Here is a 25,635-nt window from a genome sequence, read left to right on the forward strand (position 1 = left end):
GTGGAACACTCACAAGGGTATCTGCCACCTCGGTCGTGGCAAAATATTTAGTCCTCAAGTCTGCTCTGGCCCTGCCGAACAGAGCTTACATGAAAACCTGAAAGAATCCGCTCCCAAGTATCTTAACTGCCTCTCAGAACAAAAATTAGGATTATCTATTGGAACACCCAAACACCCAGTACCCAAAGTAAAACTCATCATTCTGGCATCCAATCAACCTGCTGGCCAAGGGGAGGAAGCAGAAAACGAAGAGGAAGAAACAATGCTAAATCTTTCCCAGAAATTCTCTGAAGGTTATAGTGTGATAAAGCTACTATTGTTTTCTTATTCACACACCAAAGAATTGTTTGACTTATTACGACAAGTCTCCATGGCTACTGTTATTTAAAAGAAAAAACTTTGTGAGCAAAGAATTATGAAAAAAAGAAAACCAAAGAAAAAGCGGACAAAAGAAGTTTCTGCAGTGCTTTAATACTGGCCAAGTTCTCTTTCTTCCTATTTCCTTCCCCAACCGCCTCTGCAGAAAGTCCTCTCTCTTTCTTAACTGAATCTCTTACCTTTCCTGCTCTTCCCAGGTTGTTTAATTGAATACAGAATGTGTGGCTCGTTTCCGGAGAAAATATAATTTCTTTTCTGGTTTGTAAATTGGCAGATTTGATCGTTTCGCGTGTACATCTTAATACCCCCTCGCTGGCAGGTAGTCTCAGCGCCTTTTGTTCTGCCCACTAACCCCTCGTTGGGGCAACGGCCGGTGGTGGGCGAGGGTTCCCCCTGCCCAGCTCTATTTGCCTGGAACCCAGCTGCCCTGTCCTTAAGCAAGACGGAATTGCGACTTGGGCTCATTCGCCCACATGGCAGGCATGTCCTGCACCTCCACTTTTTCCTCAGCCGAAACCTCTCTGGCATGGAGTGGGAACAGGCTGTGGATGAAGTGAGGGCAGTGCAGGGATGTCAGGAGAACGCGAAGAAAGCAGACCTAAAAAGCGGGACACGAGGCGCAGGGCTGGTGACCCGCCAATGAAAGGACCAACCACTCAGGAGTGAGAGAGAAGCGCGAGTAGGGCGACCAGATAGAGAACAGGCGGACGGGGGAGGAGAGAGAGCAGAGGAGGCGCGCGAAGGCCGAACTCCCTCCCAGACCCCAGATCCGAGGAGGCAAGACCGTGAGGAGGGGGTCGGTGCGCGCGGGTCCCGGGGGACGCGTGCAGTCGGAGGACAGATCCCGGGCCCGGCGTGGCCTGGCCCGCAGCCGGCTGGGATGGGCGAGGCGAGCCGGGTGTGCTCCGGCTACTACAGCCTCAACCACAGCTTCGTGGAACCCTTCCAGTGTCCCCGGCGCGGCGAGGCGCCCGCCCTGCTCTACTGCTGCGGCTTCGCAGACCTCAAGTACTGCTGCAGCGAGCCGGGCAGCTACTTTCCCTACAAGCACAGCTACATGTGGAGCCTCAGGTGGGCAGGGCAGGCGGCTGGCGGGCCGGGGTCCTGGGAGGCGGCGGGCAGAGCTGCGGCTGGAGGGGCAAGGCGCCCGCGTCCCACGACCCGCTCAGGTCAGGTCTCTCGCTAAGGACAGGGAACTATCGAGGGCGAGCGAGCGAGGAGGGCTCTGCAGAGAAAACCCGCCCACTAGGAGACAGATGTCCAGGGAGCTGGGACTCCTCAGGCAGGGTCAGGCCACTGCCACTTGGAGTGTGAATTCTCTCGGGACCCCGGGGGAGGTTTGCGGGAGGAGCGCGGGCTCTGCGCCTAGGGCGCACTCACCGGGCCCTTGCAGGCCAGGCTCATCTCTCCGCCAGCCCCGCCTCAGTGGTTGCTCTTCACTCTCTCTAGGGACCGGTCCCAGGCAGGTGACTCAGCTGGCAGAGACAAAATACGCAGATAACTTAGGGAGGTTTTAATTTTCTTTTTGATTGACTGGGCATTTGGTGCATTTGAATAGAAGGGGGTTCCTATGAGACCCATTGTAAGGCTTTAGCGGAGGATCTGAGTATTTTAAGCCTCTTTGGAGGTGGAAAGGAATTGACTGTATTCTTTAAAATATCAGAAAGTTAGTGGGCCGTGTGTGTGTGCACGTGTGCACACGCAAGACAGCCAGCCAGCAAGCTTTATAATGCCCTTTCCAAACCATCTTACACTGACCCCAAACCGAAATGGAAGCGACACAAAGAGACAGAGGTGTATACATAGTTTGAGGCGCTAGTATCATGCCCTCTGTAGAACCTTTCTAGGACACCCTCTTTCTAAACAGGGTGGCCGTTGCTAAAAGTGAAGAGGTTTTCTCAGGGGGGATCTTTCTTGCTCCTTTTTCCCCCCCGTAATGGGAACTTTGCTTATTCCAACTAGTGTTTATGCAGATATGTCTCACTATGCAGTGCTCTTCCTACCCTCACACTGCAAAGGTTTGCAGACTTTGAACTTGATTTTTTTTCTTTTGCCTAGAGAATGAATGGGGTGTCAGGATTACAGAAAAGAATCTACACCTACCTTCCATCTTAAATTGTTTCTTTCAAATGAGTGAGGTTGGGACGGGGGCGGAGGGGGGGGAGTGGAGAGACAGAGAGCACCTGCGCATTACTAAGAGGAAGAATACAGGATGGGGCAAGAGTAGGTTTACAACTCGGAATGGAGCTAGAAGAGGGGACCCCCTCACTGTGGCTGCGGGCTCTTCCAGTGGAGCTGGGGCAGCTTCTTCACAAAACAATTGATGGCATTTGTGGTGGGACTTACCCTCTTCACCAAGATTATCTGAGTGTTTGGGACTCCACAGGATGGACACAGGTTCTAGAAGATGTTACCCAATTTTTCAAAGCTGTAGTTGGTGAGAGCCCAGGGCATAGTATTGGCCTGTGTATCTTCTCACAGACATGTACTGAAATATTTTGTTTGCATTTCTATGTTCCAATGCCTACTGGTTACCTGGTATTCACAGTGTCCAACTTTGTGTTACTGGGTCCTGTGTCCAAGCATTTGGAACTTTTGTAAAAAGTGTGTCCCATTATTACTGTACATTTTCCAACCTCTTTTACAAAACAGAAGTAGAACTGCAAGTATATCTTCACCACAGGTTAGGCAGAGTTCATGCATGTATTTCAATAAGTTAAATAAGTAATCTCAATCTACCATAAAAAGAAAAGCTGTAGTTGGTAAAAGATTATCTGGTGGAGTAATATCTTAACAATGGAATCAGCTGAAGTCATTTCATCAAGAAGTGACCATGACATGCTTGAAAAGTCGGAACAAGGAAAGGAAGCAGACTCTGTTGGAAGAAACAATTGTTATTTCCTCTATACAGCTAAGGGTTTCAATGGACAGTTAAAGCTTGCACTTTCCAGAGACAAGATTGCTACATTACAAATGCTACTTTTAAACCTTCATCTATGTGCAAAGGAAAATGGTGAAGCCAAACCCTATTTTCTTGAAATGAGTTAAAAAGAGATGTAGAATCTAAAAAAATCCTTGGAAGGAGCTAATAAGGTCATCCTGCAGTTGAAATAGCTGGAAATGAGAAATACCAAGACGATCAGATTCCACTGCTACATCTGATATGACAGAGTGAATATTGCATGTTCGGAAAAGCTAAGATATACTATTATGCCAAGCTGAGAAAGCAACAGTGTTGAGATTATAAAGATAAAAATTTATCAACTTCTATAAAGAACAGGAAATTACATGGTTGACAGGAAACACATACAAAAATTAAAGATAAATAGCTATAATAGCAGTTTAGATTTTCATAATCTGCTTCATGTATTAAATTTTTGAGAACGCTTTATAGATAGAGAGTTCTACTGAATACTAAAAATAGGCTCTAAAGTAATGAAAACATACAAAGCAGAAATAAACTTGAATCTTGCTTTAAAAAGGATGCAAACAGCAAGGATGTGTATTATGGTTATATATGAGTAATTTGTGATTTTAAAAAATAATTGAAAGAATGCCCAAGCTGCCTATACAACTCAGGAGATTCCATACCTTGCTCATATTTCAAAGGGAAGATTAAAATGTAAAATTTCTTAGAGACAGAAGCTCTTCAGAAACGAACAAGAAAAAAGCTAAATCTGTGTGAATAATTTTGAGTTTATGAATTCCAGAAACTAAAATCTTGTACCGGAACATAGGAAAAAACGCAATAGCCCTGCTACTTTTGCATTTCTGGGTCTGACTGGGAGAGTGTGTGCTGACAAGGAATAGATGCCACTGCGCAGTGTGTTTGTCACCATCGGATACCACCCCGAACCCTCTATATGCCCGTGTTTGTTACAAACACTTAACATTGGGTTTCATAGTTTTGGATGTTAACTTTATTGGCACACAGGTCATTCTGAATTTCAGCTAAGTTTAAAGACAAACATTCTGAACAAATAAAAATACAATTTTATTTTTAAAAGTATGTTTATAGTTGTGAGTAAAAACAGAGTTGACTCCGGTGTTATTATTTATTAATTGTTGGATTATTTTCCATACGAACAACTGTAAACCTACTTGTGCCCCACCCCTCATCCTTCCTCCCAGTCTCCCAGGATGGTCCAGAATTTGGCACACATGCCACGGCTACAGCCAATGGCTTTAAATGTTATTCCCTGAAGCAGTAAAAATAAATGTTTTGTGTATTGCAGGCTTCAAAAAAAACCTCAAAAGGAGTGCCCACTTACCAAGGAGTTTAACTAACAAAGTTGTATTGTGTCACAGTGGGGAAAAATCCCCCAAAATAATGACAGCCTATTCTTATTATTCGGAGATGCACTCTATATTGCACTGGCATATTACTTGGCCCTCTGGAAAATAATATAGGAACCCAGCGCTGAGTCCTCAGAGGTGTTAATAATGATAGCAGCGCCTCCAACAGAGACGGGCAACTCATAAGTCAAACTCAATTGTTTGAATTAAATCCCCTAAGTCCCTGGGATCCTCATATTCCTGACTCACTGCAGTGTGACAAGCAGCAGTCTAAAACTCCTCCTAAGGTTTACGAGGGCACAAAAGAATGCACAGATGGTTGGGGTCTTGGTTCAGCACTGACAAAGCGGACAGTACTCTGCAGTTCCTGGGAAATACAAAAATCTTCACAACTGTCGACATCAGCAGGTGATGTTAAAACTGGAGATCTTGTTAGTTATTAAGCTCTGAGGACAGACACGGGGAGGTAAAAAATTTAGAGATTTATTTCCCTCATATTCTTTTCTCTCCACCCCTAATTTAAAATAGTCCAACTGCAAAAAAATAGTGCAGAAGTCACTAATATTTGTTGTGAGATTCCGCAGCTGCTGGAGAACAGCAGAAGTAAGTAAGTTGCTCGGGAGGAGAATCAATCGCTCTGTTTACGTGATGATTGTCTCAGATCCTCTCTCAGGGACGGCCACACAGTGCTGTGATGGAAGAATGAGTCTTCCTTTTCCGTGTCTGGCCACTCCCGTCTTTTCTTCTCTTATAGATCCCCAACCTTTCAGGTTTTCCTCTGGTAGCCTTCTTCAGGACCTAGGAAAATAATGCCTATTGCACAGGGTGATGCCTGAGTTCAGCAAGTATTTGTTGAAATTAATATTTTAGGAGATTCCTAGAGCTCCATCTTTACCTAGAGGTTCACATGCACAAAGCAATGTTTCTATGAAGTGGAACTCTGACACTGAAACAGTGTGTCAAGATTGTGAAGAACTTCCTTTTAAAACAGAAAGCAAAAACAGCACGCTGTTTTTGTTCTTCCTTCAAATCATGTGGACTGGCTTTTTAAATGTGCACATTAGAAGCCTGCAACATGTATGTTGAATTTAACTAACTTGACAATTTTACTCTTAAATTGACTAAATTGTGTTTTTACTTTGAAGATTTAAAAAAAAATAATCGAGTTCTCATTTCAGGAATCTTTCCAGATGCCTGGCCTCCAAGCTGCCTTGTGCGGTAGATAATGTTAATGAAGTGGATTATGTTGCCATTGCCTGTGAGGAGGCCTCACCCTCTCTGATCTATACAGACGATGAAGTCAGCTTTGGTGCAAAAGGCAAGAGAGAGGAGTTGCCAAAGCCGGGAGTCCACCCCTTGGGGCGCACCAAGTGAGGGCACACTCCAACTTAAATATATAGCTATATACTCACTCTAGCCACAGAATTACCCAGTCTTCACTTGTGTGCAGGGCTGGGGGAACAGAGTCGACAGGAATAAACCAAGCACATGAATCTCTGGAAGTCTGATTCCATACCTGTGCCTCTAAATGGCAGAAGTGCTTTACCTCGTAAAAACAAGGATAAGTTGGATGAGCTTAGCCCCTTACTTGTAATTCTGTTCTCCTGACTCCTGACGCAGTGCCACACCTAGCAGCTCTGCTCAAACTCTCCCTTCCCTCCCTCTTGGTACACGCCAAACTTGTCCCGGCCCTAATGTCTGGGAAAGAGCAGAAGCTTACAGGGAAGCCGGGAAGATAATGAAGGGAAAGGTCATTACTTTTCAGCGATGATGACTTTTCAATTCCAAGAGGCCCAATCACCAGTAAATTATTATTTACTTCCATCTATGGGAGTTTTACCACAAGCTAAGTACTCTATAAACACTTTTCCTAAGTGTGTACAACACTACGGGAAAGTCAACGGAAGTATCTGCCCTTGGGCAGCTTAGAATCTAATTATAGATATGTACAAACCCACATGTACGTACAGTTCATGAAAGTACATATATTTGCATTAGTCTTTCATAATACTTCTTTTTTCAAGCTCCATGTAGACTATGTTAGTCCTCAAATGATTAGCCTTATAGATAACTATATCAGAAAGAATTACTATAAATTTGGTACAGAGCAAATAATATCTCAGATACACACTTTATTTTTAGAGGAAAGTACAAGGGGTTCTTCTTTAATGCTAGAAGCCATTGGTGTTATGCTCTTTCAGAAAGGAAAAACTCAGACTGAACATGAACTTTATACACATTTTGTAACTATAGCTCTCCTTTAATTAAGTCTTCTTTTTATCTTTTGTTAGCTATGGTTTTGCATATTAGTAAACAACATCTCCCATGCATGTATCAAGAAAAAACAGTTCTGCATTTCTGGTAAACATTTATTGCACTACTTTTGCTGAGGTAAATATTTTTATATTCAGCTTCCCAATCTTTGCTCCTAGAATATATTAATAACAGAGACTTGACTGAAATGTTTTTGAACTATCTGTAGAGTATCCTGTAACATTTTGCCTATCATATGAATTCACATGATATTTTATGCTAATATTAACATATACAAGGAGGACCCCCCAAATGAAACTTATTTATAAAAATTATGTATTTATTCTTACATGTTTAAACTTCTGTCACCTTCAAAGTACTCTCCATTTGATGCAAGACACTATCAAGATGTTTTCTCCATGGCTCAAAACAGTTTTGAACTCATCGATTTTGATGCCTTTTAGTGCTTCTGCTGTTTTCTGTTTCACCTCTTCCATGTCAGCAAAATGTTTTCCTTTGAGGGCTTTTTTCATCCAGGGATACAAAAAAAAATTCACCTGGGGTGAGACTGGATAAATAGAGAGGGTGGGGCACAGGGGTCATGCTGCTTTTGGTTATGCAGTTAAAAACTGCTGAACACTCAGCACAGTGTGGGCAGGTGTTGCTTGTAAATCACCCATCACGAAATGAGCAGACACGTTGGAGGAGACTTCAAAAAAATTCAGTTCAGTGAAGCTGAACGCAGCCTCTCAGAACAATGCCGGCTGGCACACTGATACAGATGGGCTCCTAGAACACTCACGTAGTCGGGGAAGCCTGTACTTCAAAGGGCCAGCCCTCCAGAAGATAATTCTAGGTTGGGGGGGGGCACCCTTCATACATGTATAAAGAAAATGTAATAAGACTTTGACAGCAGAAAAATGTGAGCAGTAGATTTCAATCATATACTGTTTATACTAAATTATAAGGATCATGAATAACTGAAGGAGGAAGTAGCCATATTTAAACCTCCCCTTTAGTTCCTGTGCAAACCAGAATGTGTTCTGTTTTCCTCAGCATTGGCGCCCTGACTGGACTGGGAATTGCTGCCCTTGTTTTACTTGCCTTTGTCATCAGCGTCTGTGTCCTCTGTTATTTATTTCTGTACACAAAGCCTCGAAGATTAGACACTGGCCTGAAACTTCAACACCTAGAAGCTTCCTCTACTCAAGAAGGTAACCTGTACCCATTATTTGTAGCCAATTACCTGTCCTCTCTTTGAAAGAATAACCTGTACCTAGGTAATAGATCATAATGTTAATGAATGCCTTTTAAAAATTCAATTCATTATGTGTCTTTGTAAAAATTCACATTAAATTAGGTCTTAATGATGAAATACTTTAGAGAAATTGTGCCCAAGGAAAAATAGCAGCAGGATGCAGATGTTCTTGTGAAAAATAATACATTGAACCAATAAATCCACTTTAATACACTTATGACTTTCAGTTATAAAGGTTTTATCTTCTTGGAATTTTAAAATTTTGTTGTTGATGGAGCCACAGAAGTCAAATAAACAGAGAAACAAAATATCTGATAATGAGTTTTCAGTGTTGTGTTACTCCAGATTGGTTAGTCAATGGTTAGTTAAGCATTTACCTGTGCGCCTATGGTGTACAGAATTCGGAGGGGCCCTATAAAGCGATTCAGAGGCATGGAAAAGACACAGAAAAATGGATAGAAGAGTCTCTGTTCTTGAATAGATTATGAACTAGTTAACATATAGTAGTGGGTGCAGCGTGGCTATAGAGACACTATACGAATGCAAATTGTTATCACTAAGAAACTCAGGAAGAACTGTTAATATTTTGTGCATATAAATTTATGAGTGCATTTAAAAAGTAGAAACAATGAATTTAATTTTGATATATTTAGAATATATTTTAATAAACATTTAGAATATATATATTTAGAATAAGACACACATGCTCACTAACTTCCATTTAAAAAGAAAAATTTTAAAGTTGTTAAAAGAATCTAGAGAATTCTCTGCTCTTATGCTCCATTTTAGCTGGATCCTGAAACTCGTATTTATGGAGCACATGCTCTGTGACCTTTCAGATGCTCGCACACTGCTACTGCAGGATTGCATTAGCTCTCACTTCCTTCTCTGCAGGGAGCTCTTGGAGGGTGTCCTGGGTCACAGAGCTAGAGGCCATGATCTCTCTTGGAGGTCTCTTTCCGAAGCACTTTCTGAAATTTGGCGATTGCATGGCAGAATTGACAGGTAGTTACGGGTTAGATCCTCTTTCTCCACAGGCAAAATGAGGTAGTGAACTAGTGATTATGAAATAATCACATCCATAAAATCGACTTTTGTCTCAATTGCTTGGATAATCTAAGGTAGCTGTTCTTAAATTTTACTGTGAGTAAGAATCACCTAGGGAGCTTGTTAAAGTTGCGAACTCCAGGCTCTGCCTTTTAAAACAAATAGTTCCTCTTCTTCCACTGCCCTGGCTCCCCTGCTGTCTGTTCTTCAAAGAACAGCCAGAGTGAGCCTGTTAACACCCAAGTCACTTCTGTTCAAAACCACCATCACCTTCCACCTCTCATAGATGTAGCATCTTCACTGTGACCTCCGGGGCTTTTCTTGTCTGCTCTCTTCACCTTGATTTCTCTCATCCCCTGGTGAGCAGCCACACTGGCCTCTTTGCTGTGCCTTGAAAATTCTGTCTCAGGGTGTTTGTACCTGTTGCCACCATTGTCTGGAATGCTTTGCCTTTAGACAGCTTCATAACTCGCAGTTTCATTTTCTGTAAATGAAATGACTGGAAGTTCTCCCTTGGTCACTCTATCTACATTGTAACTGCTCTTCCACAATTCCTGCTTTATTTTTCTCCTAAGCATTCACCACTAACACACAATATATTTTACTTATCTATTGTCTAACTTTTCTCTGCTCCAGCCAGAAAATAAGTTCTAGGAAAGTAGTACTTTTTGTCTTGTTTCCCCACTACTGTACTCCTGGTGCCTCAGAACAGCTAACAAAAGTTTGCTCAGTGAATTGAACAGCATGGCCCTGCACCTCCACTGTCAGCAAATGAGTTCAACCACCTTTCTTGAGGGCTTGCTATTGGCGAGGAAGGATACTATAGGACCACTACCTTCTTGCCGATTTCAAATGAGGTGCTTTTGGTCCTCTGGGTTGATTTTAACCAAACCAGACATTGCGGAGAGCCCAAAACAAAATAAATAATCCAAATGTCACTGGAACAGAAAGAGAACATGGTTTCTATTTGAAAGGGATCCATATGAAGCAATAAATAAAGGCCGCTGGTGTACCTGTTGTTAGAAAACCATGCTTCATTTCACTCCAGTGGTTCTCCCATCTGAGAACAAACAGGTGCCAGGGTTCCGGCTATTGAGAAAACAAGTCTTTATTAAAGAAATGCCTTATGGTTAGGAACGTGATAAAATGTGCAGTAATCAAACAAGTAAACATTTATCAGAGGAAATTTGGTTTTACCAGTTAGCACTCCTTTCTTTGAAAACTTTCTGTTTTTGAGGCAAACTCCCTTTATTTTAAATTAATTTTTACAATTGAGACTGTTTTCATTACAGATCATTTCAATGTCCTCAAGGGAAATGTGTCTCTGTGCTCACGTAAAACTGACTTAGGGCCCTGGAGGGTTTTGTGGTGTTTTTGTAATCTCTATAAATGACAATAAGTTTAACATAGTCAAATCTTAAACAAATTTGCCAAGATGTGCCCTTCCTGTATTTCTTTTCTACTGGGCTTCATTCTTTATAGTGTGCACAGCTTAGGGCTTTACACTTTCGGAATCGATCCCAAAGGAAGCCACTCTGGCCCTGACTGCGGGTTTAACCGAGCCCCTCCAGGGCTCCTTTTGCACAGAGGTCCTCTTGCTAAGCAATTGACTGGCCTTTAAGTTGTGTGTCATAACCATTTTCTTCCTTTTTAACTTTGATGTTTTGAGTGATGCATGTTTCAAATGCCAACGTTTAAAAGAATACCACTTTTGTAAATTGCGCTGTGTGAGATGTGCAGTTCCAGGCAGAAGATGGCTGTGTGAAGGGCATCTTTCTGAGTAGACACTCTTGAGGATGAAAGCTCAGTTCAAAAGATGTGGAAGAATTTATGGCTGACAGAGGAGCAGAGAAAGGGGTGAGAGTCTTGGATTCCTGCTTCTCAAATTCTTCCATCTGGGAACCCTTAAAGGGAAATTGAAAAAGCACTTGGTGCCTTCAGAATTTCAAGGGAGAGAAAGGAAAGGCCTGCCTTAAGCCTTAGGAGCTTTCAATGATTTCAAGTTTCCCATTTTATTTTTTAAATTTGTGGGAATTTTCAATCTGACTGCACAATGTAATGGCTTCCTTTGCTGTAACGATATCTTCTTCCCATATATGGGCAAAATTGATGCTCCAGAACAACAAAGCATATTCATCCTGTGATTTTGAATATCCATTGACCCCCTGCAGTTGCAGAGTGGGGTGAAGAGTACAGGAGAGGTGTTAGAAGCAGAGTTTTTGATGAAAATTAGAAGGCAGATAATAGCCAAGCTGCCTGGTACACATAAATGATATAGTTGAATGGGAATAATAGACAACTCCAAGCCTGTATTTGGTGAGTACTTTTGTACAGGCAGGTGATATAAATGACAAAGGGTGCTCAAATCAGTAGTACTACATGGCTATCTAGGATAAAAACATAAATTATATCTGGAATACTGAGAAAGGAAGGAGATTGAAAATCATAGAATAAACAAATTGTTTATTCTGCCTGTGAGCATGACAGGACTTGGACTGGCTCAGAAAGGTCTGATATTTTTCTACTTCTTAGAGGACACCTTCGCTCCCAAGTTAAAAATGAGAACAAAAACAGAAACTTTTAATTCACTTTCGCTGGAGGAAAATACAGAGAAATAGACAAATAACATCATTCATGATCCCACCACACAACATTAATAGATATTTACATATGACGAATATCCATGGATTTTTTCCTATGCATCTATAGACACATGTACATAAAAACAGGGGGAATGAGCCTTATAATAACATGCCTTTTTCTTCACTGAGCAATGTAGGTAGGTATCTTTGTTTGCCAATAAAGAGATGCCTTTGCCATCATTTTTCATGGTTCCATTTTACCCTCATGGACTGCTAAGAGTTTTTATTCTTTTATTTTGATATCATTTCACAATTCCAGAAAAAAAACTATAGAGAAGGTTGTATTCCTCTTCTCAGATTTACTAATTGTCAATATTTTGCATGATTTTCATCATTATCTCTTGATATATATTTTCTGAACTATTTGAAAATAATTTGCAGGTATCATATTTTTAACTATAAATACTTCAGTATGCATTTCCTAAGAACAAGAATTTTTCCTTGCGTAATTATAGTACCTTTATCAAAGTGAGGATATATAACATCGATACAGGAGTATTATCAAAGCCGCTCTCATATTCAAAATTTGCCCATATCCTTAATAGCTATTTTTTATTTCAGAGCTAGTCCAGAATTACATCTCGCAATTAGCTGTCGTATTTCTTTAGTTTTCTTTAATCTTCAGTCTTTCTTTGTCTTTCATGATCTGGACATTTTTGAAAAGTAAAAGCCAGTTATTTTGTATACGTCCCTCAATTCAAATTTGTCTGATGTTTTCTCCTGATTGGAGAGAGATTATATATCTTGACAGGAATACCACAAAAGTTATATTCTAAGGGCATCAAAACAGGAAGTACGTGATATTAGTGTGTCCCACTGTTGGTGATGTTAACTTGGATTCTTTGGGTAAGGCTGTATTTGCTGGATTAGTCCATTGTAAAGTCACTATTTGTCCCTAAGTCATTGGTGGGAAGGTACTTTGAAAGTCTGAAAATATCCTGCTCCCCCTGAAACTGATAACCCACTCATTAATGGTTCTTAATTGAATTTTGTCATCAGAACTTCAAAATAATTTCAGGATTATTGCTGTGATAGGTATAAAATGGTGATTTTCTAACCTCATCATTCCTTCTACGTTTATTAGTTGTTATTCAGCTGCAGAAGAACTTCCCCTTCTTCCCCACTTGCCCGTTTGTTCATTAAGATCAGCATGCACTCAGATTCTTTATCCTAAAACATTCTATGACTACCACTATTTATTTCGATACTTGAATTGTTTTGGAGTTGGCCTGTGGGAGCCACCTTAAACTAGGTCTGGTGTCCTTTTGAAATGTGTCCATTATTTTTAAGCTTTTTTTTTTTTTTTTGCTTTCTGTCACAAGATGTTCCAGGGCTGTGCTGTCCCTGCTTCCAGCCCTGGAACCTGCCATTTCTCAAGGAAGCCTGCTTTGTTTCAGTGGTGAATCACATTTAGAAACCAGAGTCTGGGCATGCCATATCGTACTCAATTATTGACTTTGACCTGGCTTCCATTTTTCTCTATCACACACACAAACCGAACATTCAGTGAAGTTGCCAAGCAAAGCACGGGGGCCTCCTGAAGGCTTTGGATACAAGCTGCTAACGGCCCTCCAGAAAAGTGCTATTTCATGGGTATTATTTCAAAAGGTATATATTTTACTAATTTCACTCAGAGACATAATGTCATGTTTTGTTTTATCTAATTAGGAGTAAGAGTGGACACTTTAAAGTTTGTCATTATTTTTTGTGGCGTGTTTTTGCTCGTGTCTTGCACTTACTTTTCTGGGGCAGTATTCTTTTTTCATTGCTTCATAAGGACTTTCCTTACAATAACTGAGTTATTTTTCACATATATCGCAAATGTTTTTCATGGTTATTCCCTTTTTAATTTTTTATGTGACAGTGTTTTAATTTGTTTCACCTTTTGTGATTTCTCTCTTTAGCTACATACTTGGAAATTTCTCACCTTACTATGAGATATAAAATATTCACCTACTTTTTCTTCAAATACATTTATTCATTTGTTTTTAACATTTATATATTTGATAAACTTGGAATTGTAACTTTGGTTAAAGTATGAGGTAGAGATTTTTGCCTTCATTTTTATTTTGCAAATAAGAAGCCAACTATCCACATGTTTATCGGAAAAGCCATCTTTCTTTTGCCAATTTAAAATATCACCTTTGTCATAAACTAAATTCTTATATATACAGGGATCTGTTTTTAGATTTTCTGTTCTTTCAAATTTATCGGTCTGCTTATTCTTAAGCTAGTAATGTACTTTTAAAATCATTGTAGCTATAGAGTTTAATATCTGATTAGGCAAGACTTTCTCTTCTCTCCCATCATGCTTCCTTTTCAGAATTTCTTGGCTACTCTTGTAAGGGCAGATTTCCAAATAAGCTTATGAATGACACAGTCAAAATTTAAAAAAACCAAGTGGTATTTTGATGGTTTTTGTACCCCACTTGCACACAACTTTCTGAACTATTTTTCTTAGTGGGCTTAACACATCTCCAACAAAACTTTAAACAAAACTTTGCTTAAAACTCACTAATTAGGCTGCCAAATTATTCTGTAATACCATTCTTTGTTTCAGAAAGGTTTTAAGAATGCATTAAGATCTTAGAAGATGGACTAATTTGAACTTAATGGCAGAAAAGGCCACTTGTGTCTCCTAAAGGGAGCTTTCTACTGAAAATAATGAGCCTGGAATTTCCTATGGTGTTTTTGTGCCTAAAATGTAGAAAATCAAATGGCTCAGCAGAGCCACTGCTGCATTTAGCATTTGTGAGTCCTCCTCGGGGCACAGCATTAGTTGGCCCTGGCTTGGAACAAACAAGCAAAATAGACGCCCGTCTTGTACTGTGAAAACTCACTTAAAGGACTTAAAACATTAGCTGGATTCTTTTGCTAGTTATGTTAATCATCAATGGATGAAAAAAATTAACAATGCAGAAAATGTAAAGAACAAAAGCCCAATTATGGAATAAAATAGGGTAGGAAACCATTTCCAGATAAAACTGCCTTTACTCATTGACAAATGGACAAAGCAAAAGGGCAAGCCTAATATTTGAACTCTCACAATGAGTTTTTAACTACTGTTTACAAGAGACACCTGTATATCCTTGATGGGGAGGTAGAGTGTTGAAACGAAGAAGTCAATAGTTCTGCTCATTTCACCATTTACTTCACATCCAGGTCTGTGCATTGTATTAAACTTGAGAGGGGACCACCCTCTTGTAAATAAAAAAAATTTTTTAGGGTACAAACTTAAGACTGTTTGTTTCCACTAGAAAGTACTATGGGAGGAGTGGGGTGTATAGATTTTCTAGTCAGTAATGAAGTGAGTCAGCTGATGAGTAATGAGAAGCAGCCGTATATGGGACTGCAGCATGCTACGCAGATGCCAGAGGACAGGCAGACAATGGCAGAGGAGTTTAATTACCCTTCTGCCAGCCAGCCAGGAGATGAAGACTGGCAGAGGTACCCAGCATTCGTTCATTTATTTTTTTACTATTTTGAAATGGCAGGCAAGAGCAGTGTTCATAAACAATAAAATACATAAAAGGAAACACAGGTACTAAACTTAAGGACCTTGGTCTCAGAGAGGTTTTTGTAAACTTGTCCCTAAAGGCAAGGCAAGTAAAAGCAAAAATAAATGAATTGAACTACACTGCACTAAAAATTTTCTATATAGCAAAAGAAATCATCAATAAAACAAAACCACAATGAACCAACTGAGAGCAGGTATTTGCAAATGGTACATCCAATAAAGGGCTAATATCCAAAATATATAAAGAACTCATACAACTCAACAACAAAACAAACAATCCAATTAAAAATGGGCAGAAAACCAGAAATGATGCTTTTCCCAAGAAGGCATACAGATATCCAACAGATACATTTTAAAAAATGCTCAACTTTCCTAGCTATAAGGGAAATGAAATCAAAACCCCCATAAAATATACCACATACTAGTTAGAATGGTTATTATCAATAAGAAGCCAAAAAGGAAACCTCATCCACTGTTGACGGCCATGTAAACTGGTTCGACCATAGAGAAAACAGGATGGAGAGCCCTCAAAAAATTAACAACAGTTACCATATGACCCCACAATCCCTCTTCTGAATATCTACCCCCCAAATCTGAAAACTATTTGTAAAGATATATGTCCTCCTCTGGTCACTGCAGCATTTCTCCCGGTAGCCGAGACATGAAAACAACCTAAACGCCCTTCAATACGTGGTTGATATAAAGATGTAAATACATACAATGGAATACTACTCAGCCATAAGAAAGGATGAAATACTGGCCCCCTGAACAACATATATGGATCTACAGAGCATCATCAGGCTATGTAGAAATAAGTCAGACAGAAAAGGACAAAGACACAATTATTTCACTCATATGTGGGACATCCAACAGAAAGAAACAAACGAAAACTCACAGACACAGACAACAGTATGGTAGTTAACAGAGGGGAAGGGGAGTGGGGGAAAGATGAAAAGGGTAAAGTGGGTCAGATATAAGGTGATGAAAGAAAACTAGGGTTTGGGTGGTGAGCACACAAAGCAGTCTATAGAAGATGTAAGATAGAATTGTACACCTGAAACTTATATAATGTTACTGACCAATGTTACTCCAACCAATTTAATTCTTAAAAAGCCAAGCTCATAAAAGAGTTATAGGAGAAATGGATCCCCGAGGAATGGTTCTGAGAATGAATGCAAACTTTAACTCTTATTAGAAAAAAATATATTGGCCTAGTTTGTGATGAGGATAGGTGAGATTGTTTGATGTGATTTGAATGATGAATTTTATTCGTTTGATGAACTAGATTTAAATGTTGGCAAAGGTTAAAGCTTTAATTTAAATGCCAGTCTAAGAAGTATAGGATTAAAGGAAGGTTGAGATTTACATATGACCAGATCAAAAACAAAAACAAAAAAGGAAAATGGGAAACCAGCAGCAGAAAGCATCTAATGTCAACCCAGGAAAGCACAGCGATGCTGGATCTTCCCCTGCCCCCCAGTCTGTACTCAGGTGAAGAGGAGGAATCAGATAAGAAAAACCCTTTATGTGGAACAAATCCCTTGGGAGCTCAATAGAATTACAGATTTCTCAATATAAATCGAATCCATATTGAAATTTTGTGGTGGAAAAGAGGCAGCTGGCTTCATCCCTATTTTCTTGGTTAAGAAATTAGCTTCTATATATTAAAGCAACGTAGACTTTTCCTTCTTTCTCCCTTAAAATCCTTCCAAAGGATGCAGTCAGCTGGACTCTTATCACTACAGCTCCACTCATCACAACTGTTTTTCCACATGTCCAATTACTCTAAGTTAACAGAGGGAAATACACTGAAGGCACCTTTGGATTTTATAAGCTGCAGGATGAGAACATTAGGGGTGTTGCTAATCAAAGCTCCTGCTTCAAATAATGGTAGTACAATGTTTACAACAAATCTTTTCTTGTTCGTGTACAAATTGGTTGTGTTAGGGGAACTGCCTTACCTTAAGAGGCCAATCTAAGACATGATCGCTGTACCTATGCTAGTTAGAAGAATCCAGTCAGTAGCCAAGGAAACAATGAGTCAGGGACAGAGGAAGGGGGCTTCACGAGTCCTCAATGAAGAAAAATCTATAGTATTGACAGGTACTTGGGAGCCTTTAAATCTCAGATGGCTGTTGTTGCCAGACAAACCCGTGATGGGACCTGGGACTGTCAGGATGTAGATGACTTAGTCAGAGAGAGCCCCAAGAGAAGTCTGAAAATAACTTCCTATTTATCATAAAAAAAGACAAAAACAAAAACTGTATGTGACAAGGTAGACAGTAACACCTTGTAAATCTAATTAAAATATTATTAATTTAAGCATGTAAAAAGTTTAGGGAACACAAAGGGCCCAAGTTACACATTATTTTTCAGATTTCCAAAAATCCTGGTAAAACATTCCAATTGTAGGTGCTTAAAGAAATGCTTACATAAGATACAAATGCTACCCAGATAATACGAAACTTTGATCTTTTATCTTTACCTGCTATGATACTGAAGGGCACAAATACTACTAAACAAATGAAAAATAAACCACAAACATTCTGTTTTACAAATGTTACAAGAAGAAAATAATTTCAGGGGCCCTCACATAGAATATATCCTGTTATTTAAGTGTTTAAATAGTAGTTAAATTTGAACCAAAGATTTTTTAAAGGGTGCTTTGCAAGGAACAGTCAAGAACTTCCCCAGGTCATCAAATTTTCATGCCAGCTTCCTCTCCGACATTTATCTTAAACAGCTTTACTTGCTGTGTGAGCAGAGGGCTACTTGTCATGTCAGAAAATGTTGTGCCTTCAACAAATTAGCTTTTACAAATCAAACTAAATGACTAAACATTATGACTGGGTGGTCAGAAGCAGAACATTATTTTGCCCCCGTAAAGTTCTCTACTCTTGTGCATTCTGGACTTATATTTACAACTGAGTAAATGAAATTGTGGAACAAGTGTGTTCCTTTTAAAAAATCACATCTAAATTGACTATGATGGCAAAGCCTTAAAAGTGTTGCAAATTACTGTGATTGGCTACAGTATAGTTTTGTTTGCTTTATGAATAAGGACGGTCACACTTTTATTAAACAACTCGGAAATCATGACCTTCTCATCAAATGCTTACTTATCTCCACGGAAGCATGGAGAAAAGCAAGCACGGTAATAAAAACCTTATTTCTGTTACTAAACATTTCTTATTGGATTTTCAGGAGGAAATACTCAAAAACAACTTTGAAATGATTCAATTCTCATTTATTCACATAGTGTTTTCAGGACATCATATTTTCCATATTGCTATAAAATTTACTTTTTAAGCAAGAATGTTAAAAATTCAAATTTTATGTCATCATTTCACATAATTATTTCATTTTGTTTTGTGTATTTGCAGGCAGCTCAAATAGGAAAATCAAAGCTCCCAATTCAAACGCAACATCAAATTCAATAAATGAAACAACCTATGAAGCTGATGATATAATTCAAGAAAAAACAATGGATACAACACAAATTAACACAGTGTATTAAAAATCTTGTGTTTTAAAAGCTCACTGGAGAGATGGAAAAACAAAAATAAAGAATGCATTTCAAATACAGTTCATAATAATAATTTTCAAAAATTTGCCACTCACAAAGCAAAACATAGCTGCATTTTTAATCATTCAATCCTTTTAAACGCACAGTCAAGTTTTGACAGATTTCAATGTGCATAAGTGTACTTTTATTTGCTAATGAAAATGTTTGCAGATTATACAAAATTATGCTAATACTTCAGGCAAAATTAAAGAATTTATCAGTAACACAGACAAGCAAACCTATCTCACTGACATACAATAAATGTATTTCACTTTACCAGAAGTTCACATTTTTTTTTGTATTTAGAGGCAGTTATTTTTATAAGAAATTAGAAATCAGCAGCAAAAAGAAAGTAAAGAAACCCACAAATACATGGAGCTTAAATAACACACCACTAAGAGACAACTGGGCCAACGAATACATAAAAGGCAAGATCAAAATATACGTAAAGACAAATGAGAATGACAATACATGTCAAAACTTCTGGGATGCAGCAAAAGCAGTAACAAGAGGGAAGTTTATATCATTACAGGCCTATTTCAAGAAATAAGCAAAATCTCAATTAAACAACCTAACATTACATCTTAAAGAACTTGAAAACAAAGAACAAAGCAACCCAAAGTCAGCAGAAATAATTAAAATTAGAGCATAATTGAATAAAATAGAGAACAAAAAATTAATACAACAAAGAGCCGGAAAAGATTAATAAAATTGACAAACCTCTAACTAGAAAAGCCTCATATAAACAAAGTCAGAAATGAAAGAGTAGTTATCACAGACATCAGAAACATACAAAGGAACCTACAAGAACACTATGAAAGATGATATGCCACCAAATTCCATAACCTAGAAGAACTGGCTAAGTTCCTAGGAACATATAAACTTCCTAGACTCAATCATGAAGAACTGGAAAATCTAAATAGGCCAATCAACAATAAAGAGATTGGAAAAATCATCAAAAAATCTCCCCCAAAATAAAAGTTCAGGACCAGATGGCTTCAGTAGTGAATTCTACCAAACATTCCTAGAAGGCCTGATGCCTAGCCTTCTCAAATTCTTCAGCAAAAAATTGAAGAGGAGGTAATACTTCCTAACACATTTTATGAAGCCAACATAACTCTGATACCAAAGCCTGGAAAGGACAGCACACAAAAAAGAAAACTACAGACCAATATCTCTAATGAATACAGAAGCAAAAATCCTAAACAAAGTACTAGCAAGTCAAATACAACAATACATGAAAAAAATAACACATCACAGTCAAGTGGGGTTCATTCCAGGATGAATGAAGATGGTTCAACTTATGAAAATCCATCAATGTAATATACCACATTAACAAAACAAAGGATAAAAATCATGACCTTATCAATAGATGCAGAAAAAGAATGTGGTAAGTTACTAAGCTATGACATTCATTTACAATGAAAACACTCAACAAAATGGTTATACAAGGAAAATACTTCTACATAATGAAGGCTATATATGACAAACCTCTAGCTCATCTCATACTCAGTGGTAAAAAATGGAAAACTTTTCCTCTCAAAACAGGAGCAAGACAAGGATGCCCACTCTCAACACTCTTATTCAACATAGTTCTGGAAGTCCTAGCAAGAGAAATCAGGCAAGAGAAAGAAATAAAAGGCATCCAAATCAGGAAGGATGAAGTAGAAGTGTCACTTCTTGCAGATGACATTATTCTGTATATAGAAAACCCTAAAGACTGCTGAAATTCTGTTAGAAACAATAAACAAATACCATAAAATTGCATGATACAAAATCAATGCACAAAAATCTCTTTCCTATATACTAACAATGAAACTTCAGAAAGAAGTTTCATTGCAAAAATTCCTTTTGCAATCACAACAAAAAGAATAAAATACCTAGGAATAAACTTAATAAAGGATGTGAAGGATCTATATACTGAAAACTACAAAGCATTATTAAAAGAGATTGAAAAAGACACAACAAAATGAAAAGACAGTCCCGGTTCATGGATTAGAAGAATCAACATTGTTTAAAAAGGATGTGAAGGACCTATATTCTGAAAACTATAAAACATTATCAAAAGCAATTGAAAAAATGGGAGAGATAGTCTGTGTTCATGGATTGGAAGAATAAACATAGTTAAAATGGCCATATTATAATACCCAAAACAATATACAGATTTAATACAATCCCCATCAAAATTTCAAAGACATTTTTTAAAGAAATAGAAAAAACATCATCAGATTTGTATGGAGACACAAAGGACCCCCCAAAGCCAAAGTAATCCTGAAAAAAAAGAATGCCAAAGGTATCTATCATACTGCCTGACTTCAAATATACCACAGGGCTATATCAATCAAGACAGCATGGTATTGGCCAAAAAATCAGACACACAAACTGGAATAGCATTGAGGTCCCAGAAATAAAACCACATGTACATGGGCAAATAATTTCTGACAAAGGAGCCAAAACACATAATGGAGAAAAGAAAGCCTCTTTAATAAATGTTGCCAGGAAAATTGGAAAACCACATGCAAAAGAATAAAACTAGACTACAGGTTTGTCCCCATGTACAAAAATTAACTCAAAATGAATCAAAGACCTTATATAAGATCTGAAACAATGACTTACGTGGAAAAAACATAGGTACTAAACTAGAGACTTTGGTTGTAGAGAACATTTTATGAATTTGACGCGAAAGACAAGGGAAGTAAAGGCAGTAATAAATGAACAGGACTATATTAAACTAAAGCTTCTGCACAGCAAAAGAAACTGATAACAAAACAAAATAGCAACCAATGGAATGGGAGATGATATTGCAAATAATGGCACCCACATATTTTGGGTTAATATCCAAAATATGTAAAGAACTCATACATCTTAACACCAAACAAACAAACAATCCAATTAAAAATGGGTAGAGGACTTGAAGAGACATCTCTCCCAAGAAGACATACAAATAACCAACAGACATATGAAAAGATGCTCAACTTCACTAGCTGTTAGGGAAGTGCATGTCAAAACTACAATGAGATACCACCTCATATCCGTTAGAATGACAATTATCAACAAGACAAATAGCAACAAGTGCTGGAGAGGATGTGGAGAAGAAGGAACTCTCATTCACTGTTGGTGGGAAGGCAGACTGTTCCAGTCACTGTGGAAAACTGCCTAGCAGTTTCTCAAACATTTAAGAACAGAGTTACCATATGACTCAGCAATCCGTCTCCAGGGTATCTACCCGAGAAACTTGAAGCCATTCATCACAGAGATATATGCATCTCCATGTTCACTGCAGCATTATTCATGGTGGCCAAGACATGGAGACAACCAAAGCGCCCTTCAGTAGATGACTGGATAAAGATGTGGTACATATATGCAACAGAATACTACTCAGCCATAAGAAAAGATGAAATACTGCTGTTTGCAACAACATGGATGGACCCTGAAAATATCATGCTAAGTGAAATAGATTGGTCAGAAAAAGCTAAGAACCATAGGATTTCACTGATGTGTGATATAAAACTGAAACTCACAGACACAGACAACAGTATGATGGTAACCTGAGGGAAGAGGGTGGGTGAGTGGAGGGGGATATAGGGGACCAAATATATGGTGACGGAAGATGGTTTGACTTTGGGTGCTGGGCACACAATGCAATATACAAATCATGCATCACAGAAATGTTCATTTGATCGCTTCTCGGACTTTTGGCTAAGATCAAGTATAGAAATGTTCACTTGAAACCTATATGACCCTATTAACCAATGTCACCCCAATTAAATTTATTGGGTAGACGGGTAGATTTCCAGAACAGTCTTATAAACTAGGTGGAATGATGAACAAACATGGTTCAACTTGTGCAAATCGATCAATGTAATATACCACATTAACAAAACAAAGGATAAAAATCATATGACCTTACGTCTTAAGTCTCTTAGAAATCAACCCATGCTTTTTTTTAGAGGATTTGCTGGACACACTAACAATATATTGTCTTTACAAAAGCTAATGTTCAATAACAAAATGTACTACAATATGTAATTTGCGTAATACATATTTTCTGCATATCAAAGGTAACCATAACAAAAATTCTTCACTGATAAAGTTCCTAAGGAATTTCTACAATGAAAGTTATAAAACAAATTCTCTGGTCCCACCTAAGGTTGATGAAGTAGTATCACTTAGAAATCTAGAAATAAAACTACGGTTTCTGCAAATTACAATTATCTTAAAAGATTTTTTAAAGTACAACTTCTACTTTAAGAACACATCTGGTTTTTTAATGGAATGTAGTAGGAAAAAAGGATTAATTTTAAACTGGCTCTGCTGAACACGCCCATCCCTGTATTGTGTAGTTTCTGTAGTTGGAAGACTAGTTTTTCAAATGTGGCGGATGTAGCTTCTCTGGTCTGACAGGGGAACAAAAGGAATGCTTTATAGCTCTCAGGTGTACAAAGCTCAGGGATAGAAACTTTTTATTATGTGATCAAAATCTCTGCTGAGGAGTGGGGATATCTTCTAAGCGAGCACCGTGCAGTCGAAGTTTCTGAGATGGAAATGTTCTTTCTATACGTGCACAGTCTGGCAGGATAGCCACTACCCACCCACAATGCAGCCATGTGAAATGTGGCCAGAGCAACTGAATACATTTTTTTTTTAAGTTAATTTAAATAGCCACATGGGGCTATGCTGACATCATAGTTCCAGATCATTATCAGTGTTGTAACATTCTACTGCCTGTTACATTTCATGTTCAAAAAAGCACAATTTTGTCAATGTTTAAATATTAAAATTGCTTACAGTGCATGGGAAGTTTGGAAATTAAAATGTTACCATTAAAAAAAATCACCTTTTAAGTGATCACAAAAGCAGAGAATTTTCCTTTTTTTTGTGGAGCATATATAGCATTTGTGGTACTTCATCTTGTAGCCAGCCTGATTTGGAAAAAAAAAAAATCCTAGGAAATCGGCTATCTTTAATACCCAGATATTAATCATGATATTACCCATTAGATGTCTCAGGTGAAAATCTGGGCTACGTTTAGTTCAGGCACTGGTACAGTTCTATTTTTGCCGCTCACAGGGAAGGGCACAGGTCATAAATGACACAAGAAGTAGGAAACTTAGACTTAAGTCCAGCAAAATGCTCATGATCTCCAGACTCCTAACCTGTGGGGCAGGCATGGAGCCGCGCACGGCTGGTGCATCATGGGTGTGCTCTGCGAGATGCATCCCGATTCTCTGGCACTGCCCAGTTTCAGAGGAGCTGGGAGAAGATAAATGAGGTCAGAAGACCCTGCGTTTTACAAGCAAGATTAGCATCACGCTGGCCTAAAAACCTCCTCATCGTGAATGACAACTGCTCAGGAAGACTGAACCCCAGCACTAGTATCCGGTGGAGTTCCTGGAGCACGCCCTGTGCGGCGAGGTTACCTGAGAGCCACAGGGCTCACCCAGGGGACCAACAGGTGCGTGTCTATTACTTTGGAGCAGCTGTGCTTCATAGATTGAGACACAATGTTAAAAGCAAGAAGCCTTAGCAAATTATAACATAGTCTATACACTGAAAGATGTACTTTAAATGATTTATTTGGCTATAACAAATACTAACACAGTAACAGAATTTGTCAGTAAAAATAATCTAAAATAAAATGTAAAACAAAGTACATTTAAAAGTATGTACATATGCATGTAATTCTGAGAGTGGGGCTGATAAAGAATACAATAGGTTTATGTGTTTTTAGGAGACAAATCATAATTTTCGATAATAATCAAATCTGAGAAAAGTGGGAGTACAAATAATAGTATGAAAAGATTCAACTTATTTTCTGTGGCCATTTAATGAGAGCAATTTCACCTTCTAAAAGGTGGATTTATGAAATTAGAGTGGATTTACTTGTGGATTTATGAAATGAATTAAACCAAACCCCAATTAAGACATTTCTTTCCCTAAAACTCTCTCATGGTGTCTGTTTACACAAATTCCCTAAAACAGAAGCTAAGACCTCCTCCTTTTGTTCCTGAGAACCTAAAATGAGTGCCTCGAATCTTTTAGTTCATTTTATTTTTTAATTTAATCTTTATTTTATTTTGTCCCTTACCATTTAGTCCGCTTCCCGCCCCCCCCCATTATTCACCAAACGGTGGTCCATGTCCATGAGTCCTTTTTCCATCTTGCTCAATCCCTCCCTGCCGTCATGTCCCCTAAATCTTATTGCTTGTTAATTTTTGACACACACACACCCTCCAGCCTCTATTGTGGTTTTTATTCCCAGCATGCCCACTCTATCAGAAACTGCCACAACTGCCACCCTCCCCCTCAACCAAAATGCACTTCAGCCCTGACAGGTATGGCTCACTGGGTTGGGTGTCATCATGAAAAGCAAAAGGGTGCAGGTTTAATAACCAGTCATGGCACACACCTGGGTTATGGGTTTGGTCTCAGGTCGGGGCATGTCTGAGAGACAAGCAGTTGATGTTTCTCTCTCACACTGATGTTTCTCACCCTCTCTTTCTCCCTCCCTGCCCCTCTCTAAAATAAATAAGTAAATTGAATCTTTTTCAAAAAATGCATTTTAGGTACTATTTTCTTTAAGGAGCCTCTTCTAACTTCTCTGGTCTAAGGACAATACCCCCCTGTGTTTCTATAAACCCATGTTGGGTTCAATACTACTACACTGGTATGATGTGTT

General features: G+C 38.7%; 1 protein-coding gene and 1 pseudogene across 1 annotated transcript; both read left to right on the plus strand.

Annotated features, from left to right (window-relative positions):
- Positions 1–1,160: 1,160 nt before the first annotated feature.
- SHISAL2B (shisa like 2B) lies at positions 1,161–18,908 on the plus strand. The gene is made up of 3 exons (XM_037150753.2): positions 1,161–1,449; positions 7,984–8,141; positions 18,775–18,908. Exons 1-3 carry the CDS (start codon positions 1,259–1,261, stop codon positions 18,906–18,908), a joined length of 483 nt encoding a protein of 160 aa, XP_037006648.2. The 5' UTR covers positions 1,161–1,258.
- On the plus strand, positions 2,620–3,492 carry LOC119053279 (COMM domain-containing protein 8-like; annotated as a pseudogene).
- Positions 18,909–25,635: the final 6,727 nt, after the last annotated feature.

This window comes from Artibeus jamaicensis, unplaced genomic scaffold, assembly GCF_021234435.1.
Source record: "Artibeus jamaicensis isolate MK-2021 breed Jamaican fruit bat unplaced genomic scaffold, CSHL_Jam_final scaffold_369, whole genome shotgun sequence".
Classification (NCBI taxonomy): domain Eukaryota; kingdom Metazoa; phylum Chordata; class Mammalia; order Chiroptera; family Phyllostomidae; genus Artibeus; species Artibeus jamaicensis.